Below are 21,867 nucleotides of genomic sequence, written 5' to 3'. Positions count from 1 at the left end.
GATGGAGGCCCAGGTAACTTGTAACTCACAGACCCTACTCTTCCACCGTCATCACACTGACATCTCCTTATTTTTCTCAGTAGTTTAGGTTTCCACAGTGTGCGCCGTGAGCTATTTCTCTGTTTCTGTACCTGTGGTTTGTTTTACCCATATTATTAAAATTACTAGAAACAAAATTCAAAACCAGCCTGAAAAATCATATACCCTTATAGGCCTCTAAGCATTTTCATTCTTGGCAACTCAGGCATCTCTTTATAGCTTCTCCACTCGTGAATCTTCAACAACATAGATATCCATATAAACCCAACAACGGAAAAACATATACAGGCAGGGTGTGTAGGTACTGAATGTATTTTATGCTATTCTATTCCCCTTAAAGTTACTCTAAATTCTTTAAGTGCTAGTCACACATACACAGCTGCCCTTAATAGAACAAAATGCTTCACTAGATTTGTGGGTCCTGTTTTTTTTCATTGACTTCCATTATAATATCAGAACTGTTTCCTGTTAGAAAAATATTTGGCCTCTAAGCCTAATAAAACTGCACTTGTGCAGCTGATCTTTTACAACCGCAAAGTTAATGGAAAAATCATAACTTTCTCAGTAAAATAGTAATAAAACTTTACATATTGGCAGTATAGAAACAACAAATATATAGAATCTTCAGGAAATGAATTTGTATGGCTTGCCAAGTTTTCAACTAACTGATGGTTTTTACTGCATAAAAACTTTTTTAAAATGGGAAGAAAATCTTCATAGGAAGTTGTTCTTTTACGTTTTAAGATTAATATCTGACTAAAATGTGTTCCATTTTCATTCTTTCATGCTGTCTCATAAGGGAATAATTGAACATTAGTCTAATATGTCAAATTCAAGACCATCTGATTGTAGATACTTGGCTCAAAGTCCACTTGTACTTTTAATACCTGTTAATGTCATCTACCTAAAAGTAGGTTGTTCTATAAATTGTGAAATAATCAGATCACCTCTGAAGTTGGATTGGTTGCTACCCGTAAGTCAAGTGTCTTCCAAATAATGAGTTCCAGTACTAGTCAGCCGTATTATTTAGATGAGAATAACAAATGAACTAGAATAATTCAGTTTACTTTTCCTTCTTAACATGGAAAGGAACTTAATTCAGACTTGTTGCGCAACAATGATGTTCCTTTATATTTTTCATCTTCTTTTCTTTTTTTTTTTTTGAGATGGAGTCTTGCTCTGTTGCCCAGGCTGGAGTGCAGTGGCATGATCTCGACTCACTGCAACCTCTGCCTCCTAGGTTCAGGCGATTCTCTTGCCTCAGCCTCCTGAGTAGCTGGGATTACAGGCATGCGCTACTATGGCTGGCTAATTTTTATATTTTTAGTGGGGACGGTTTCGCCATATTGGCCAGGCTGTTCTTGAACTCTTGGCCTCAAGTGATCCTCCTGCTTCAGCCTCCTAAAGTGTTGGGATTACATGCGTAAGCCACTGTGGCAGACTAATTTTCTATTATGACATAATTTCAGTCTTTCAGAGAAGTTACTAGTAAAAGATTTCATGTATGTTCTCCCAGAGTACTCCCAATTTTTTTTTTTTTTTTTTTTTTGAGACAGTCTCACTCTGTCACCCAGGCTGAAGTATAGTGGCAAGTGTAGTGGTGCAGTCACAGCTCATTGCAGCCTCAACTTCTTGGGCTCAAGTGATCCTCCCACTTTAGCCACCACAGCCAGCTAATTTTTAATTTTTTTTTTATAGAGACAGGGTTTCCTCATTTTGCCCAGGCTGGTCCCGAGCTCCTGGGCCCAAGTAATCCGCCTGCCTCAGCCTCCCAAAGTGGTGGGATTACAGACGTGAGCCACTGTGACTACAAATTCTGGCATTTTACCACACGCCTTGTCTTTCTTTTTCCCTTTCTCTTTTTCTGTATTTTTTTCTCTCCCACACACCTTTTTCCTGAACCATTTGTTAGTAAGTTGCAGTTAACCCCTGAATGCTTCAGATTTGTTTTTCTAAAATCAAGGGCATTCTCTTCTCAAAAGACATTTTTCATTATCAAAATTAGGAAATTAACATTGCAGCATGGCTATTATCTAATGAACAGGCTTTATCCAGTTCCTATTAGTGTTGTAATGATGTATTTGTAACAAATATACCATACAAATCATTGTTGCATTCTTTAGGTGTCATTACTCTGTAGCCTCCTCTAATTGGGAGCAGTTGCTCAGTCTTTGTCTTTCATGGCATTGTTAGTTGAATTACTTTGTAGAATGCCCCTCACTTTAGGTTTCTTATGGTCATTTTCTTAATCACCTCATTTAATAAGTCAACCATCAAAACATTCCTCTGTTATTCTTTTGACTGTAGCTTAGAGAGCTTGGCCTGCAGAGATAACTTTATTAATATTTTATGTCAGTTGTTATTTTTTCTTTCTTGAGACAGTCTTGCTGTCGCCCAGGCTGGAGTGCAGTGGTACAATCTTGGCTCACTGCAGCCTCTGCCTCCCAGGTTCAAGCAATCCTCATGCCTCAGCCTCTCCAATAGCTGGAATCACTGGCGTGTGCCACCACACCTAATTTTTTTTTTTTTTTTTTTTTGAGACGGAGTCTTGCTCTGTCGCCCAGGCTGGAGTGCAGTGGTGAGATCTCGGCTCACTGCAAGCTCCCCCTCCTGGGTTCACACCATTCTCCTGCCTCAGTCTCCCGAGTAGCTGGGACTACAGGCGCCCGCCACCACACCCGGCTAATTTTTTGTATTTTTAGTAGAGACAGGGTTTCACCGTGTTAGCCAGGATGGTCTCGACCTCCTGACCTTGTGATCCACCTGCCTCAGCCTCCCAAAGTGCTGAGATTACAGGCGTGAGCCACCACGCCCGACAGTAATTTTTGTATTTTTAGTAGAGATGGGGTTTCAACATGTTGACCAGGCTGGTCTCAAACTTCTGGCCTCAAGTGATTGGCCCACCCTAGCCTCCTGAAGTGCTGGGATTACAGGTGTGAGCCACTGCACCTGGCCTATATCGTTATTTTGAAAATTCTGTTCTAATTGCAAAAGCCATCTGTACATTTTATAGCAGGCTAACCAAGGTAACTGTTGTTAAAAAATGTTTATGCTTCCATACATATAAATAAGTATGTGCTCATGTAAAAATAAAACGTGTGTGTGTATACCACACACACATACCATTATAATTTATTTTTTATAAATTGAATCTTCTTATATATAGATACACAAAAATACTGTTCTGGTACTTAATTTCTTCACCTGCCATTTCTTTTTAATGGGTACATGGTATTTTGTTTATGGATGTTCAAATCTGTAATATATCTAAAGAGTCTCTATTAAGGGGTGTTTAGGTTGTAAAAAGATTATTGCTTGGTGGAATATTTTGGTACTCTATTATGGTGACATTATAGGTAGTGACATTATAGGATTGAAAGGGTATACACTTGAACTATTGCCAGGCCATTCAGAGAGAATCTGAAATGCTTTTTAGTTTTATTCCCACCCTTTTGGCATTTGTTACGTGCTACACTAAGGCCTGATCAAGGTACTACAGTGGTCAGTAATAGACAAGCATTTCTGTAAACTTGGCAATGCACACATTCTTTCAAGGTACCTTTCTCAACTACTTCTGTACTTAGTTACTATAAATGTCAAACAAAGGAATTAGGTTTTTTTCCCCCAAGAAAGGCAACTAGGATTGATCACTTAAGAAACTTTTCATTACTGAAAGTACAGGAAATCTCTCTGATACAAGACTTTTTAATTTAGGAGAGCGTATTGCTCTTTGTCCTTCAGGGCTCCAGGTACATGTGTGTGTTCTGTGCTGTGGTATCATAGCCAACAGACTGTCCAGCCCAACCCTGCACTTATCCGTACCTTGCTTCAGTGTGTATTTACGCTTCAGTACTTCTTCATCGCAGGCATTGTAGCCTGAGGGCCCAGTGTCTGTAAATTCAGGAGTTTAGTCTAATTGGATCTAACAAGTTTTGGTAGACTAGCTTTGAAACCTGGCACTCAGTTATAATTTCAGTAGGAAACTTTAATCCAAGATCAGGGATGTCTGCAATAAAACACTACCTTGGTAAAGCAAATGTCATTTCTAGGATAAGTCATACCCAGAAGATTCTACTTGATTTAGGACAGTTGTTTCTAACCCTGACCTTACATTAGAATTACTTGGAAGGCTTTTAGAAAACACAAATCACTCTTGCCCACCGTAGATTTGGATTTAGTTGATCTGAGGTGAAGCTGGGGCATAATTAGATGATTCTAATGTAGATCAGGGGTCAGAGTCACTGGTTTAGAAGTTGGAGAATCATGGTCTCCCTGAATGCAGTAGAGAGCCTGTTAGAATTTGCAGCACACCTGGAATATGATGGGTAATATTGGCTAAAAAAATTATGCAAAATAAAACTTTCATGAACATAGGAACTTAGTTGTGGGGTTTAGTTTTCTTTTCTTTTTTTTTAATCTTGAAGGGAAAAGTATAGGACTGGACTGGTGATACCATTGAACTGTAACCCTGAGAAAGTAGGAAAATAGCTATTGATAGGGATGGTAAACTTTTTCTTTTGGGGCCAGATAGTAAATATTTTAGGCTTTGTGAGTCACCTACAATCTCTGTGGCTTATTTTTCTTTGTTTTGCTTTTTCTTCCAACCCTTTGAAAATGTAAAAACCATTCTTAGCTCAAGGGCTGTTCAAAAACAGGTGGTAGGCTGGACTTGGGTCATGAGCCATGGTTTGCCAACCCCTAATGTAAGCATTGTCACTTGTTTTTCACATGGAACAATTTTGTTGGTAATGAAGTTACTAATTGTTTTTTATTTTTGTTTTATCTTAGTTAATTCATCTGCCTACACTATTTACATGGGAAAAGATAAATATGAAAGTAAGTTTTCAAAAGCATTTGATTTTAAAATTTTCAGCAGGTAAGTGTTATGTCTCTCTCACCACCTTCCATGCCCCCGACCCGGTTTGTTGGTTCTAAGTTTTCACCTACTTTGATAAACTAGCTTATGAGAAACAAAACAAGCTCATCCATTATAAGGAACTCCAAAGGATTAACTTTCCTAGAATTTAATTGTATAAAATAATATATGAACTAATTGGTCCATCCGTTGCTGATTAGAAACTTACACTTTACAAGAAGTATTGTGTTGTTATTTGACTTACAGTAATATGAATCACAGATTAACCTTTGCTGTTTACTTCAAATTAAAAAAAATCCTCTGTGGTTTGAACTTTGGAGATCATTTTCTGTCTTTTTTTTTTTTTTTTTTTTTTGGGAGGGAGTTTTGCTCCATTGCCCAGGCTGGAGTGCAATGGCACGATCTCAGCTCACTGCAACCTCCGCCTCCTGGGTTCAAGCAATTCTTCCACCTCAGCCTCCCGAGTAGCTAGGACTATAGGCATGCGCCACCACATCTGGCTAATTTTTAGTAGAGACAGGGTTTCACCATGTTGGCCAGGCTGGTCTCGAACTCCTGACCTCAAGTGATCCACCTGCCTCAGCCTCCCAAAGTGCTGGGATTACAGGTGCGAGCCACTGAGCCTGACCCATCTATTTTTTACAACCATTTTAAAATGGTTAAATTAGTGAAATTAGTGAAAACATACTTACTGGGGCTTTTGAGGCTGAAAATGCTCTTTTTGAGTTAAGAAATACTAGCATTTTTCAAACTTCGTTGACCGCTTTTCTTAGTATGAAGTACATTATGTTTTGATGTACACGTTCATATCGCTAAAACAAAAACTTACAGAAATTACTCATACTACTTGCTATTCCCTCTTTTTACTATTTCTATTTCATTTTTGAAAGCTAATCTCAATCGGCTAAATAAATTTTTTGGCCCACTAATAAATTTGAACTAAAGTTTAAAAAAAGAGTAGGTTTTCATGATAATAAAGTTATGACATTAACTTTGGGTGTGACTTAATGGTGAAGTAGTCTGCAGCATATTAATACTTGAGTTTTATATTTCTCTTACCCATAAATCATCACAAGTAACATTGACTATTAAAGCATTTTTCTTATGTAGCTGAGGAGGTGCTGCTGTCTCCCTATGTTATGTTGAACAATAAGGCGGAGTAGCAGGAATCATGATTATCTATCGTGAATACAAATCCAAATATGTTTTTCTTTGTACCATATCAAGAGTGGGAACCTGAGGCTTAGATTACTGAGAAGCACTAAAGCAGAGTTAGTTGCCACATATGCTTGTGCGAGTTTTGCACTGTGCAACCTAGTGGGTGGGGTGTGAAGGGCTGCCTTGATTCTGGTTCACACGGATGGGCTAGCAGTGGTGCCAGCCTAAGGCAGCTGTGCCAGTGACATTCCCACTGTGTCTCTTCTGTCCTTCTCTGTTCATTTACTGTTTGCTGGGGGCTTGTCTTTATGGGACCATGTTCCAGCCTGTGTCAGGTATCCGAAGAGGAAGATTTAGTTTGCGCTTTCACAGCATTCAGGTGGACTTACACACAAAAATAAGTATGGCCCAATTTTATTGTGAATGTACTCCAAAAAGTAAGGTCTATTTTTTAAAAACTATAGACAAAATGAAGTAACATGAATAGTAAATGCTGTAGAAGTAGACAGATGAGAGATAGTAAATGTGATTGAAAGCTGAGAAGGCTTTGTGGAGGAGTGGGTTAGGATGGACTAGATTGTGGAATCCTTTGAATGTCTGTTGTAGGAATATATAGATACAAATCTAGATACATAATTTATGTCACAGATATAAATTTAGATGATATTTTTAGAGCTCTCTGGAGTGGCATTTTGCTGTCATTAAAACCTATGTAGAAAAAAATTTAAGAGGCCAGGCATGGTGGCTCACGTGAGCCTGTAATCCCAACACTTTGACAGGCGGAGGCGAGAGGATCACTTGAGCCCAGGAGTTCGAGCCCTGCTGGGCAACATAGGGAGACCCTGTCTCTACAAAAAACAACAATAAAAGAAAATATTAGCTGGGCATAGTGACACACACTTGTTGTCCTAGCTACTCAGGAGGCTAAGGCAGGAAGATGGCTTGAGCCTGGGAGGTAGGCTGCAGTGAGCCGTGATCGTGCCACTGCATTCCAGCTTGAGTGACAGAGCGAGAATCTGTTGTCTGAAATAGTGTATGTATGTATGGAACACTTTTTCTCTAGGAACTCTTAGAGTCATTTGGAGGTATCAACTTTTCCTAGGCTGCCTTGTAAGAATGGGCATTACTTCTCTAAATCACCCCATTGTCTGGCATTCCTAGCCCATTGCATTTATTTCTAATAGTCTTTATGACTTCAGACCAAGAACTCATTAGAACCATCAATTTAAGTGGAATGATTTACTTTCACTGAAAAGCTTTCAGGTCTGTTCTTTTTATCAGCCAGCAGGTGTCATCAGGGAGCCAAACTTTGCCTGACTGAGGGAAAGAGATTTTTTAAATTTCTCTTTCCTTTTTCTGCTTACCTTTTGGCTATTTGCTCAGTCCTACTTAAAGCATTCGAAAGCCTTTCAGAAAACTGATGGTGTCTACAGTTGTTATGAGTGCCTTCACCCAAGATGAGTCTTCCTTTTGCTTTTCCTTTTCTGGACAGTAAATACCCCATTCAAATTATATAGACCATACTTTCTTGGGTACATTTTAAATCATCACATATGAATCATTCACAATTTTTTTTTTGAGACAGTCTCTCACTCTGTCACCCAGGCTGGAGTGCAGTGGCGTGATTTCAGCTCACTGCAACCTCCACCTCCTGGGTTCAAACAATTCTCCCACCTCAGCCTCCCAAGTGGCTGGGGCCACAGGCACGTGCTAACCATGCCTGGCTAATTTGTGTAATTTTAGTGGAGACGGGGTTTCGCGGTGTTGGCCAGGCTGGTCTCAAACTCCTGACCTTAGGTGATCTGCTTACCTCAGCCTCCCAAAGTGCTGGGATTACAGGCGTGAGCCACTGTGCCCAGCCTCGTTTACAATTTTTAAATTGGCATTTAATACTTAAATACTTCTGTATTAAACAGAATTATTACCAATTATTATGGCTATATGAAATATTTATTGATATAACCTTTATGTAGTGATATATATTAGCCTTAAAAAATGTGCATTCACTTTGAGCGAATACTTTAGCTTTTAGAAATATACCTTAAGGAAATAATCAGAAATATGGACAACTTGATTTAAAACATTTATTGAAGCATTTATAATTAGAAACAACCCAAAGGCCAACAATAGAAAAGTGTATTCATATAAGAGAATTAGGTGGTCATTGTTCCCAAAGAACTTTATTTTTATTTTTATCTAATAAATACATAGTTTAAAAAGTTAAGTAGTAATAGAATGCTTAGAATTAAAAAAAAAAAAATCCGGCTGGGCACGGTGGCTCACTCCTGTAATCCCAGCACTTTGGGAGGCCGAGGTGGGTGCATCACAAGGTCAGGAGATCGAGACCATCCTGGCTAACATGGTGAAACCCTGTCTCTACTAAAAATATTAAAAAATTAGCTAGGCGTGGTGGCGGGTGCCTACAGTCCCAGCTACTCGGGAGGCTGAGGCAGAAGAATGGCGTGAACCCAGGAGGCAGAGCTTGCAGTGAGCGGAGATCGCGCCACTGCACTCCAGCCTGGGTGACTGAGCAAAACTCCGTCTCAAAAAAAAAAAAAAAAATCCTTCTTAATACCCATGTTCCACCCCACCCTGTACCTCCCCAGATAATTACTTTTCACTCTGTTAGCTATTTCTTCTGGTATTTTATTTCCATATGTGATAGAATTTTAGGTGATTTTTATTTTCTTTTTATACTTCTATTGTTTGTTTTGTTTTAAATTTTCTATAATTTTATAATCAAGTTATTTTTCTTAAGTAAAATAGTGCTTTAAAGTTTCAGCAAGATCATTTTAATGTTTAAGTATTATTAGGTGAGCTGATTTTCTGAAACATCTAATGTGGCTGCATTGTTTTGTCAGTGTTAGTTTTATTATCTTCATATAGAAATATCTGAGCCTTAGATTAGAAGTATTATATAAATTTATAAAAATTATAGGTCTATATTGTCCAATTTTGAAAATTATTATTTTTTTTTCTGTATTTTCAAGCATCAAGGCCTCTGAATTACTCTTCTTCATTGAGGGAGAGAGAAATTTGTGGGAGGACCTGACATTTCTCCCATTCTTAACTTATAAACGCTGGCATATCTTCATTTGACAGTTTTTGCTTCTTTGTTTTCTCATGTCTCATTGCAGATGAAGATCTGATCAAGCATGGCTGGCCTGAAGATATCTGGTAAGTAACAATTTCGGTTCTGCTCTCTGTAGATCATCGTTTCCTTTCTTAGACTTGGCCAAGCATTCAAACTAGAATCGTGCTTTGTACTGTGGTTTATGGGTCTTCAGGGGTAAACAGCTGACTGCCAGTTCCCTTCATTTCTAATTACCTTGCAAGTTGGAAATGATGTTTTTGAGTTTGATCTCAGGCTTGAGAGCAAAGGCCTCTAGAACACAGGCCTTCTTTTTCCTCCTTTTGTCTCCACGCCGTAGTAAGTTACTGAGACCACACCTCACTTAAATATTCAGGCCACTGTTCTTGAGTGGTAAAATGAAGACTCCACATGAAGCAATGAAGAAAATAGATACAGGCATCCATGTAGATGGAATAGATGGAGGTTCTGACCAGTCCAACTTTAAAGGAAGCACACTTGTTCCCCTTTGTCTTCTAAACTCCCCGATGAGTTTAGCTCTGTCTTGATCCAATCCCAACGCCTTCTCTCTAAAACAATGTATGCAAACTGTTTTAAATAATAACATATACTTTCTTAGTCTCCCTTTGAGATGATTTATTTTGCTCACAAAACCCAGTCCAAAAAAAAGAATACCAAACAAACAAAAAGACTTCATTTAAGCTGAATTCTTTTCTCTGTCTTAGAACACCATTTAGACTTCTACCATTCAGACCTGGGACCGTTTATGAACACGTGGGCTTCTGTCCTATAACACTCTCACACCCAGTTTACTTTATTTGTCTTCGTCTTCAGCTTCCACCACTGACTCTGACCCTAGTGTTGTCTCTCTTCTGGAGCACAGTCCTGCCTATGGAGTGAGATATCATCTTCCTGACTCCTCATACCTCCTACCAAATGTTATCCCTGAAGATAAAGGCACCTGGGTCCCGTTTGCTTTATTATGATAGTGAACATCTATCAAGCACTTAACTATATGCCAAATACTACTAAGTGTTTACCTCCAGTAGTACATTTAATTTCACAACAACCCTGTGAAATAGATATTAATATTATGCCCATTTTTTCAGATGAGGAAATTAAGGTTAAGAGAAACTGACCAGGTCTGCTCTGTCTGCTACTGGCTCCGGCTCTGGTTCTAAGTCACTGCTTCTGTCTCCTCCAGACTGCTACTCTTTTGGCTTCAACTCCTTTCTTCTCCCAGGCTGTTGCTGCAGCTCTCTCTGGACCTCTTTTCTCCAAATGTGGACACAGACCCCTCACTTAATTCCCTCTAGTGATGGAGCTGAGGCTGCTGCTTTTTAGTAGAGTTGATTTAATTTTCTTTTTTTTTTTTTTTGAGACAGAGTTTTGCCCTTGTTGCCCAGGCTGGAGTGCAATGGCGCGATCTCGGCTCACTGTAACCTCTGCTTCCTGGGTTCAAGAGAGTCTCCTGCCTCAGCCTCCCAAGTAGCTGGGACTACAGGTGCCCATCACCATGCCTGGCTAATTTTTTTTGTATTTTTAGTAGAGACTGGGGTATCACTGTGTTGGCCAGGCTGGTCTCGAACTCCTAACCTCAGATGATCCACCTGCCTCATCCTCCCAAAGTGCTGGGATTACAGGCATGAGCCACCACGCCCGGCTGGAACAAAGGAATTTTAAAGGCTTTTTAAAATCTGGTCCCTATTCCAGCACAATAGCCTGTCTTCTAAATCCAAATATGTCCTCAAGTTAAACCCTGCTTGGTGCTCTCTTGCCTCAAGTGGGCAGTGTGCAATGCTGAAAACAGCCAGACTGGGGCTGCCCGCCTTCCTGGGGCCTGAGACAGTAAGCTGTATGAGGACAATGACCACCTATTTCATTAACTACTATGTTCCCAGTACCTAGCATAGGTCCTGGCACATAGTAGGTATTCAGTAAATATTTGTTGATTTCCTAATTGACTCTCTGCCAGCGTAGAAATAGTCCCCATGAACACTTCCCTACAATGGCCACTTCACAGTTATCTTCATTTTGAGCTCCTGCCACCTGCAGCTGGATGATTTTCAGTTGTTTTTAAAGACCAGCTATCTCTAGACTCTCATGGAAATAAGAATGGCTGCACCTGTTAGGCAGTTAGCTGATGGAAATTTTTAACCTATCAGGTTTGAGGCATAAATACCTGCATAGAGAAGGCTACATAATCAGATGCAGCCTGAAAATCAGTGTACCACGGTCTTCTACCTGACTTTCATTTGTTTAATTAAATAAATGGAAGAGAAATTTCCAGTTTACAACCCACATCCAATAAATTATGACCTCAGTTTTTCATTTCATTAAGGTTAGTACTTCCCAAATTGGTCTACAGATACTGAGAGGCCCATTTTGACCCCCTTTAATAGTCTTGAGATGAATGACTCTTGTTGGATGTGATTGGCTTTTACCTTCAGAAGCTACACTTGAGGTGTGATGTGAGTAGGTGTAGACCTCAAAACCCATTCCAGCTGTCAATTTTGGACATATTCCAGCTGTCAATTTTGGACATATTCCAGGGAGTGCTAAGAATGATCCTGAGTTGATCACCATTCCAGCGTGGGGTGTTTGCCTGCTTCACTTTGTGGAGCTTTTGAATCATTCATTACCTCTGTGAATGTCAGCATCTGAATTTATCCCGGAAAACCTCCTGAGGCTCTTTTAAGCAAAGGGTTTTCCTAGGAATCAGTGAGAATGGAACTAAATTCATCTTTTCTTTTTTTTTCTTTTTGAGACAGAGTCTTGCTCTGTCACCAAGGCTGGAGTGCAGTGGTGCAGTCTTGGCTCACTGTAACCTCCACCTCCTAGGTTCAAGCTATTCTCCTGCCTCAGCCTCCCAAGTAGCTGGGATTACAGGCATGCACCACCACAACAGGCTTATTTTATTTATTTATTTATTTATTTATTTATTTATTTTTTGAGATAGAGTTTCGCTCTGTCACCCATGCTAGAGTGCAGTGGTACCATCTCAGCTCACTGCAACCTCCACCTCCCGGGTTCAAGTGATTCTCCTGCTTCAGCCTCCCAAGTAGCTGGGACTATAGGCACCCACTACTATGCCTGGCTAATTTTTTTGTATTTTTAGTAGAGATGGGATTTCACCATGTTGGCCAAGCTGGTCTCCAACCCCTGAACTGAAGTGATCTGCCCACCTTGGCCTCCCAAAGTGCTGGCATTACAGGCGTGAGCCACCGTGCTTGGCCCTAAATTCATCTTTAAATGTAGGAAAATAGAAATAGTGTGCATTTACTGTGTCCAGACCTCCTAATGATTAGTATTTCCACAGACTCCGCTTTAAGTAGTTGGACAGCCCAGCTCCAGGGCCCTGAACGTGTATCCTCAGACAGTTTATGCTCATTTAGTGAGGTTTCTGGTCTCTGCATTCAGAAAAGGGTAACAGGGAGAGGAAGATAACAAGGATAAGAGGGAACTATGGTTATAATTTAAACTTTGAGTAAATGTTTAGAAAGATTTGAGAAATCGTTTGTTTCTTTTTTAAGGAAACTTGCTCAAGATTGTTTATAGAGCTGGATTTTTTTTTCTCTTATAGTTTCATCCATTCTCCCCTGCCCTTTGTAGAGGTGTATCTATCATATACAAACCTGAAACTGGTGTATATTGGTAAAGTTGCTGTATATTGGTAAAGTTGCTGTATTTTGGCAGTGATATTCCTGTGTACGTTTTGGTTCTTTCTCTCCTTATGTATGAATATCATTAAATATATATTGAATTATTTGGGTGTTTCTTTTGACAAAATCTACATCAGAGACCTTTAAGAAAAAAATCAGAATGTAATCTACTGTAGGCCCATGGGGAAGGAGATGTTGTAAATAGAGAACTGGCTTAAGGCAAATAAAAGTTGGAATGGGAGAAGTTACTTCTCAGTTATCTTGGTTACTAGTGTGATATTTTCCTAAGATTTTGAAAGACGGTAATGAGATATGTAATTTTTAGATTTGCAAAAAACACAGGTTTTTCTGGCTGGAAAATATCCAGCTGAAGGTGATAATTAGTTTGAATCTCTCACATGGGAATGCAAATGAGTAAGTGAACCACTTGGAGAAATATAAGTGAACTAAGATGTTATGTCCATTTCTGGCTATTACTAATGATTAAGAGTAAAACCTAGAGTCATCACAGACTCTGTGCCAAAAGTGCCTAATATTTTTCTGTGTTCATAGTGAATAGCAAGATGACTAACCTCTTTAAAGAGGGCACTTTTATATAGAATCTTACAGTCTACATCTTGTACTAGGTGTGAAGGTGACCATTTTCACCTCTAAAACATTTATTAGTGCTTAAGAAAATGGCTAGAGAAACTTAGTGGGATGTAATGGTGCCTCTTTAGGATTTTCTGAACATTCTTCAGTCTGGAAAGGTAAGGACCAAGGAAGCAGTATGACTAATATATTAGTCCGTCTTACACTGCTATAGAGAAGTACCTGAGACTGGGTAATTTGTAAAGAAAAGAGGCTTAATTGGCCGTGGTTTGGCAGGCTATACAGGAAGCATGGCAGTGTCTGTTTCTGGGAGGCCTCAGGGAACTTTTAATCATGGTGGAAGGCAAAGGGGAAGCGAGGCGTCTTACATGGCAGGAGCAGGGTGCTGGGGCCACGCACTTTTAAACAGATCTTGTGAGAACTCTGTCACAAGAATAGCACCAAGGGCATGGTGCTAAACCATGAAGAATCCACCCCCATGATCCAGTCACCTCCCACCAGGCCCCACTTCCAACACTGGGGATTACAATTTGACATGAGATTTGGTGGGGACGCAAATCCAAACCATATCAACTAAAGTTAACAGAATCACGAAGTGACAGTCGCGTTACCTTGTTTGTTGTGTGATGCTGGGATTCTGAGGGGGCATTTCCGGGTATTGGAAAGAGAAAGTCAAGTTCATTTGGTGAACTGAAAACATAAAAATCTCATATCCTGAATGTTGCATAGATTTTAAAAGGTTTAATAAAATTGATAGATGATAGAGTCATAATGAAAGGTAAATTTAAGGGGCAGGGGACATTCTGAATGTTTTTAGGACAATGTCAATAAAGGACAGTGCTCACCCAAGAGACATATATTAGCATCACTGTCAGAACGTAGGACTGGATGAACTACTGGGCTTGTGAATTACTGGGTTACATGATTGAATTGTAACCCATTTAATGATGTGTTCTGCTTAGCATCTTTAGGCCCCACCTCACTCTTCCAGCTCTCTATTCAACATTCTTTTGGATTGTTTTGCTATCACTTGAAATTTGGGATGTCACAAACAAAACTGTCGTCTGTTTGCCCCACACTGTGGTTCTGCTCATCTCCCAGGCTGGCAGCATTGGAGACTCACGGACTTCTTTCATTCCCCACTCTTTTCACCTGAAATTCCTTTCCTTGGTTTTGCTCTAAGTCCTATGCTTCAGTCAGGGGTCAAGCAAATCTCACTGTCTCCTTTTTAATCATGAAGCCTTTGGTCACTGATAGTTCTTTTTATATCTTGAAAAATCACCCTTCCCAGCAAGTTAATATTTAGTATCTCTGCTCATCTTGGCACTTACTCACAGCTCCATAACTCAGTGTTTCTCGTACCTCTTCATGGTGATGGGGAGCCCTTTGGAGGTGGTGACTCTGCTGTATACTCCTCATGATGCTTCACATGTGGCAGGCATGGAGTGAACACTTTTTAGAACAGAATACTTTAAATGGCGTGTGGCCTGAGGAGATAATTGTCTTGTACCTCTTGCTAAAAGTGGTTTTCATTCTTTGTAGGTTTCATGTGGACAAACTCTCTTCGGCTCATGTATACCTTCGATTACATAAGGTAACTGAATTTAAACATGGATTCATGACTTTTCTCCTGATGATGCGTCATATCTTGTTCTTTATCTTTTGCAATTAAATTGCTTAAAGTAATAAGTCGGTATGCAAATCTAGAAGTTAACAAATGAAGACATGTCTTCCCTCTGACCTAGAAAATCACTCTGTAACATTCTAGATGATTTTTGAGATGTAGAAGGAGGTAGTGTACATATTTCCCAGCTAGACGCACTGCTTATTCTGCCACTTCTGGTGTGCTGTCTGTCATCTCTGCTTTCCTTTTCTTTCGATTCAGTTGACACTCCCAGACTTTGTGTCTCCTCCAGTGGATATCATGTGTGGCTCATGTGATTCTCCTGCCTCAGTGAAGGGCCTGTGTTCCCAGCTATCCTGGGCTTCTTTAGGAAGTTTAAAAGAACATGCTAGTAATAAAGGAAAAAATATTTAATGGCCCCTAGTAATGCAATACCACTATTTTTCCAATCTGTCTCTATTCATATATTTTATATAGTTGAATCATAGGGTATATATGCTTGTGAGTGTACTGCTTTCTTTTTGATAAACTTTTAACTTTGGAAAAATATTAGATTTACAGAAAAGTGGCAGGAGTCATACAGAGTTCTCATCTACCCTTCACCTAGTTTCCTCCATCATTAACATCTTACATTACTATGGCAGATTTGTCAAGATGGAGAAACAAACCTTGGCATGTTGCTGTCACCTAAACTCTGGACTTTATTTGGATTTCACCAATTTTCTATTAATGCCCTCTTTTTGTTCTAGTAGCCAGTCTAGAGTACCATATTACATTTAGTTGTGTCTGCCTACTCTCCTCTAGTCTTTGACAATTTCTCCATTCTTTCTCTGTTTCTCATGACCTTGACAGTTTGAGAAGTACTGATCAGGTATTTTGTAGACTATAGCTCAGTTTGCATTTATCTGATATATTTTCTCGTGACTAGATGGGTTATGGGTTTAGGGGGAGAATATCACAGAGTGAAGTGCCTGTCTCATCACAGCGTATCGGGTGCGTGCATTACCGTGACTTATCATTGATGACGTGAGCCTTGATGGCCTGGCCAGCGTAGCGTTTGGAGGTTTCTCTACTACAAGGTCGCTTTTCTCCCCCTTTCTGTACTCTTATTTGAAAGCAAGTCACTAAGTCCAGCCCATACTCAAGGAGGTGGAGGATGGAATTAAGCACTACTTCCTGGATATGGGAGTGTCATATACATTATTTGGAATTCTGGAAGGAACATTTTTCTCTTTTCCCCTATTTATGTATTCAGTCATTTATTTGCATCAGCCTAGACTCCTGTGTTTATTTTATCCTTTGAGGTATGTTCTGGAACCGGGTTATTTTACTCTGATATCGTTGCAGCTTCAGCTGGAACTCTTTCAGTGGGCTTCCGTGTGCTCCCGTGTCCTCTGACTTGCTCCCATCCTTTTGTTCTTTGAGCACATCCTTGCTTTCTGGCACTACGGAGAGTTCCAGGCTCGTCTTGTGTTTTCCCTGTCCCAGCTCCAGAATCAGGCATTTCTCCAAGGAACCTTGGTTCTTTTCAGTGGTAATGGTGTTTTGAAATCAAGATCTAGACAGATCCTTTTGTAGTTTATGAGTGTGGTGATTGGCTGTTCATGTGCGTGTATGAGATGTGCCACCCTTGAACCTTGTCATGTCTGATGTGAAAAAATTTAAAAAGATCTAGACTCTGGGTGTGCCTGTTACTACTGGAGTGTCATTGCTTTTCGGCCCTCTGAGGTGACAGAGAAGGAGATACATGTATGTGTACTAACCCATGCATATGCACATATCCGTAATTGTTTCTGTATCTCTCCATCTGTATTTATACTAAGCTAAACATGAGCTCATGGGGATGGCTCTGATTGTCATCCTTTGCTTTTTGCCTTAAAGCATTTCCAGTCAAAACATTGTTTTCCATGCTAGCACTTGGGGAGGCTGAGCCAGGAGGATCACTTGAGCCCAAGGAGTTCAAGACCAGCCTGGGCATCATAGGGAGACCCTGTCTCTACAAAAAATAAAGAAAATTTAGCTAGTTGTGGGATACCCATCTGTGGTCCCAGTTACTCGGGAGGCTGAGGTAGGAGGCTCACTTGAGGCCGGGAGGCTCAGTAAGCCATGATCACACTATTGCACTCCAGCCTGGGCAACAGAGCAAGACCCTGTCTCAAGAACAACAACAACAAAAACACATCATTTTCCAAAGTTAGCTGTAAGCTACTTTTTTTCCCCACCCCTTTCAGTGATGTGATGTCCTGTGTTTGTAATACAGTTAAATTCTTTTGTCCACATTTCAGCTTGACATCCCTTGGTTGATTACTTTTTAACGTGACATTTTGTAAACTTTTTTATGTTGCTATATAATTTTCATATTTGTTATTTTGACTGACTGCATTGAGTTAATAATATGCTGCAATTAATATGAAACTCCCTTGTCAGAATATAGGTTGTTTACAATTTTCCAGCATTATGAATCCCAAGAAATAACTTTTCATGATCTACCTTCTGGTTCTGTGTTTTGTTTTTTTGTTTTTCATTATTCTTTTAGAATAATTCTTAGGAATGGATTTCCTGGGTCAAAAGATGTACATAGTTTGGTAACTGCTTTGTTGCCAGATTGCCCTCTGAAAGTACAGTGCTTGTTTAAAATGCTCTCTACTATTTATAGGTTTTCCAAAATCTTTTTGGGTTTTATAACTTTTAAAAAAAAAAAAAACTTTTGGCCGTTTTGATGAATATAAGATGCTACTTCATTATGGCGATAATACTCACTTTTTAGTTTACTAGCAAGGTTAAACATTTTGCCCCATCTCATACTATTTATGTTTTTGAGGACTATATGGTGAAGGAAAAGAGGATTATAAACTCTATGCTGGAGCAAAATTCTGAGTTCTTTTAGGCAACTTCTTGCCATTTTGGAACTATTAGATTTAGAGGAAATAAATTATGGCATTACCAAGTTTCATTTTGGGTCAGATTAATGTCTTCTTTGGGGAATCTGCTGTGTCAGAAGATGGAAAATACTGGTGGTAGTCCCAAGTTCACATTATCACCAATTATTACTTGTTTGAATTGAAGTTCAATTTCACTTTCTTTTGGAAGCACATAATGAGCCCAGTTTAATTTTTTTTGGTAGATATGGGGTCTCACTGTGTGGCCCATGCTGGTCTCGAACACCTGGGCTCAAGCTATCCTTCTGCCTTGGCTTCCCAAAGTGCTGGGATTACCGACGTGAGCCCCTAAACCCAGCCTAATGTGCCCAGTTTGAAAGTGTGTGCTCCTTGAGAACTTTTTTTTTTTTAATTATTTTTTTTTAAATTTATTTATTATTATTATACTTTAAGTTGTAGGGTACATGTGCATAACGTGCAGGTTTGTTACATATGTATACTTGTGCCATGTTGGTGTGCTGCACCCATCAACTCGTCATTTACATCAGGTATAACTCCCAATGCAATCCCTCCTCCCTCCCCCCTCCCCATGATAGGCCCCGGTGTGTGATGTTCCCCTTCCTGAGTCCAAGTGATCTCATTGTTCAGTTCCCACCTATGAGTGAGAACATGCGGTGATTGGTTTTCAGTTCTTGTGATAGCTTGCTAAGAATGATGGTTTCCAGCTGCATCCATGTCCCTACAAAGGACACAAACTCATCCTTTTTTATGGCTGCATAGTATTCCATGGTGTATATGTGCCACATTTTCTTAATCCAATCTGTCACTGATGGACATTTGGGTTGATTCCAAGTCTTTGCTATTGTAAATAGTGCCGCAATAAACATACGTGATTAATTTCCTGCAGTAAATGACATAGCCGTTGTACTTAGTAGGTACGAAGGAAGTGTTGGAAATGCAGAAAGACTAAGGGGTTCATTCAGACTCTGGGGCCAGACTGCTGGCTTTGAATTCTGGTTCTGCTGCTTACTCACCATGTGACTCTGAGCAAGTTACTTAACTGGCCTGTTTCTGCATCTGTAAAAGGGGCATCACCTCACTTATTCATCTTTGATTTTGATACAAATTTCTGTAGAGAAAAAGGATCAGTGTCATTTCTGTTATTTCTTCCTTATAATGAATGGTTGAGATCTACACAACAAGAACTTTTTTCCTGATTAAAGCTGAGGATAGATGACCTACCAGTTGTCTGAGAACTAAAACTACACATTTTCTTTTGAGAGGAAGGTCATAGGGACCTCGGCCAGGAAGACATCCAGTTGTCAAAAATAGGCACCATTTTCCCACAAGGTTTCTAGAAGTCAGAATGAGAAGAAAGAGAATAAAAATTACTCAGACATAATTATAATTAATATTCTGGCAGTTTTTTTCATTTCCTGTTTTGTTTTTACTTATTAAGTGTCAGTATTTTTCATATTACAGCGTTCTCTTATTTTAAACATTCTCATAATGCACATAGTAAATTTACTTTTCAGTGTTCTGTAACAGTTGAAGAACCTCTGCTTATAATAAAGTCATACCTGGTAGATAAGGCAGCAAATGCCCTTTGAGTGCTCTGGTGTCAATGGATAATGAGGTAGTGGACCAATTGGTTTATTTTTGTATTTCAGGGGGAGAATATAGAAGACATCCCAAAGGAAGTGCTGATGGACTGTGCCCACCTTGTGAAGGCCAATAGCATTCAAGGTCAGTTTTCCTAGTGGTGTTTTTAGAATTAGCATTAACTTTCTCTGTGTCTGAAGTGGATTACATTTTAGTGAGCATGCTCTTGACTTTGGCCTCCATCAAAGGAATAACATGTGCTGTGCCTTTGCCATGTTTTGTTCTTTAAGATGGATGGCAATTTTGCTACCTGTCAAATAACTAAAAACTGATCTCCCCACCCCTGTCATTTTGATGGTCCTATCTGAGTCTCAGCTCTTTTTACTGTTTCCTTACCTTGAATAGAAGGTTGTCTAGATCTGTCTGTACTTAGTGTTATTATAAAAAGACTTTGGGAAATTTGGTGATGTTGATAGCTAAGCAAGAACAATGTGTTTTGTGGCTTTATTTTTAATGTTGTTTGATATCTTTATTTCTATTATTTGTCATTAGATTCTAGAAAAGTCCCCAAATCATGCTTTTCTACTTTTTCTTTCTCTCCTCCTCTTACGTACTTTTTCCCTCTTAAATTGTGAAGTTGTCAAGTCAGTTGATCTTGTTACTTCCCCTCCCCACTGAAGAGAATCTTATTTAGTTGGTCTGGGGTGATTCCCAAGTATCACTGCTTTTAAAAGTCCTCTGTGTGATTCTCCTGTGCAGTGTGGGTTGAGAACAATTAGCCTAAGTGTTTTAGGTGGGGCTTGGCATACTGTGCTTGGTGATTACCTGGTATTTATTTATGCCCTGCAAGATTTCATCTACTCGTCATGAAGGGTTAAGAAGGATGATTATTAGGTTAGAGGTGGGGTTTAAGAAGGGAAACTAGGAGGTGGTGCTCTGCTAAGGATGAGCCAGTAGATCCGATTTTAGGGTGTAGAACATAGGTCTAGATCAGGTAGAGGTTATTGTGGCTTGAGATGGAGTGGAAGGATGCTCCAGAGGGTTGGAAAGCAATCATGGTTTGGGTAGAAGATAAACATGGGGCAAACCCACAGCTGATAACAGGTACCAGGGGTTGGCAATTACAGGACAAGAGCAGCGCAGCATTCCCCTTTCCCCGTCACTCAGACTGTGCTTCCCACACCTTCACTTGAATGATGAGTCAGCACCTAGCCAGAGAAGGTAGAACTCTTGCTTTACAGAGCCACTGATTTTCAACTCTATAAGTCAACAAATTGTAATACATTTTGGGACATTCCATTTTATGAGTAGAACAGAATTTTCCAAGATTTTCAGCGAAGATCTTCAGTTACTGAAATAATAAGAATTGAAACAGTCATTATATTCTTTTCTTCTGTGTTCCAATTTCCTTACATGTCCTTATGCCTTCCCATGCCCCTGGCTAGCAGACATGCCTTTGTTAAAAGAGCTTTGGAGGCCTTATTCTTGGCCCAGCTGCTTTCTTCTTAATCTCTTCTTAGTTTACTAGTTCTAGAGAAAACAAAGAGGAGCAAAGAGTCATGACCCTGAATTACTCTTTCTCTCCTCTTCAGCCTTCTGCAACGATAGCTCAGCTAGCAAATAAGGAGCTAAGCCCAAGGGTCTTGCTCTTGTGAGTCAGTAGAAGATACTGTGCCAAGGAGTGGAGAAAACAGTCTTTGCTCTGAGATTTCTAGAGGACACTCCGCTTGTAGGCACTTTGTAGGAACAAAGTTTTCCCCCGGTTGACCACCTGCAGTGATCAGAACCAAGGACATTGGGGATAAACTTGTTCGTTGCTGTAGAATCAGCCTGTTCTGGGTCATAGGTCTAGAATCTTAGGTCAGCCTGTTCTTTGTTCACCCAATGAATCTTTCCAGATTAAACTTTTAAAAGTTTAGAAACTTTCTTGACTCCCCTCGGCCTAAACTGTTCAGTCCAGACTTCTGAAGTCGGTATTTAAGCATCTCTGATTTGACTGCGGACTTCTTTTCCTTCACGTATTTCACCCTACAGCCAAAGCCAATATTTGCTGTTTTCTGACCTTGCACCCGGCTTGTATTGTTTCTTCTGCCTTCAGGTTTGTCCTTGTCAGTCATCAGAGTCCAGATTTAAGCTAAGGTCCACATAGTAGGTATAGTGGTGGTAGTAATTGCTAACATTGATGGAACGTTAATTACATGCCTGGCCGTGTGCTAAGTACTTCACAAATTATCCACCCTGTTGAGTTAGATATTATTTTCATTTTATAGAGGAGGACACTGATCTTAAAGAGAATTAAGGAACTTCTTCAAGGTCTTAGAGGTCTAAAGTGCAGTAGAGACTGG

The 21,867-nt window shown here is 39.7% G+C and overlaps 1 protein-coding gene and 1 pseudogene across 10 annotated transcripts in view; both read left to right on the top strand.

Moving 5' to 3' along the window:
- CCDC25 (coiled-coil domain containing 25) overlaps positions 1–21,867 on the top strand; it is a 40,450-nt gene that overhangs the window by 2,858 nt on the left and 15,725 nt on the right. For 2 of the 10 annotated variants that reach the window (XM_077942733.1, NM_001266572.1), the window contains 4 exon segments: positions 4,828–4,875; positions 9,211–9,250; positions 14,960–15,011; positions 19,591–19,666. In XM_077942733.1, coding sequence (XP_077798859.1) covers positions 4,828–4,875; positions 9,211–9,250; positions 14,960–15,011; positions 19,591–19,666 — 216 coding nt within the window. 10 annotated transcript variants of the gene reach the window in all.
- Positions 16,608–16,698, top strand: LOC114680529 (small nucleolar RNA U13; annotated as a pseudogene).

Source organism: Macaca mulatta, chromosome 8 (genome assembly GCF_049350105.2).
Source record: "Macaca mulatta isolate MMU2019108-1 chromosome 8, T2T-MMU8v2.0, whole genome shotgun sequence".
In the NCBI taxonomy this organism is placed as follows: domain Eukaryota; kingdom Metazoa; phylum Chordata; class Mammalia; order Primates; family Cercopithecidae; genus Macaca; species Macaca mulatta.
This window is presented reverse-complemented; position numbering and strand designations above follow the sequence as displayed.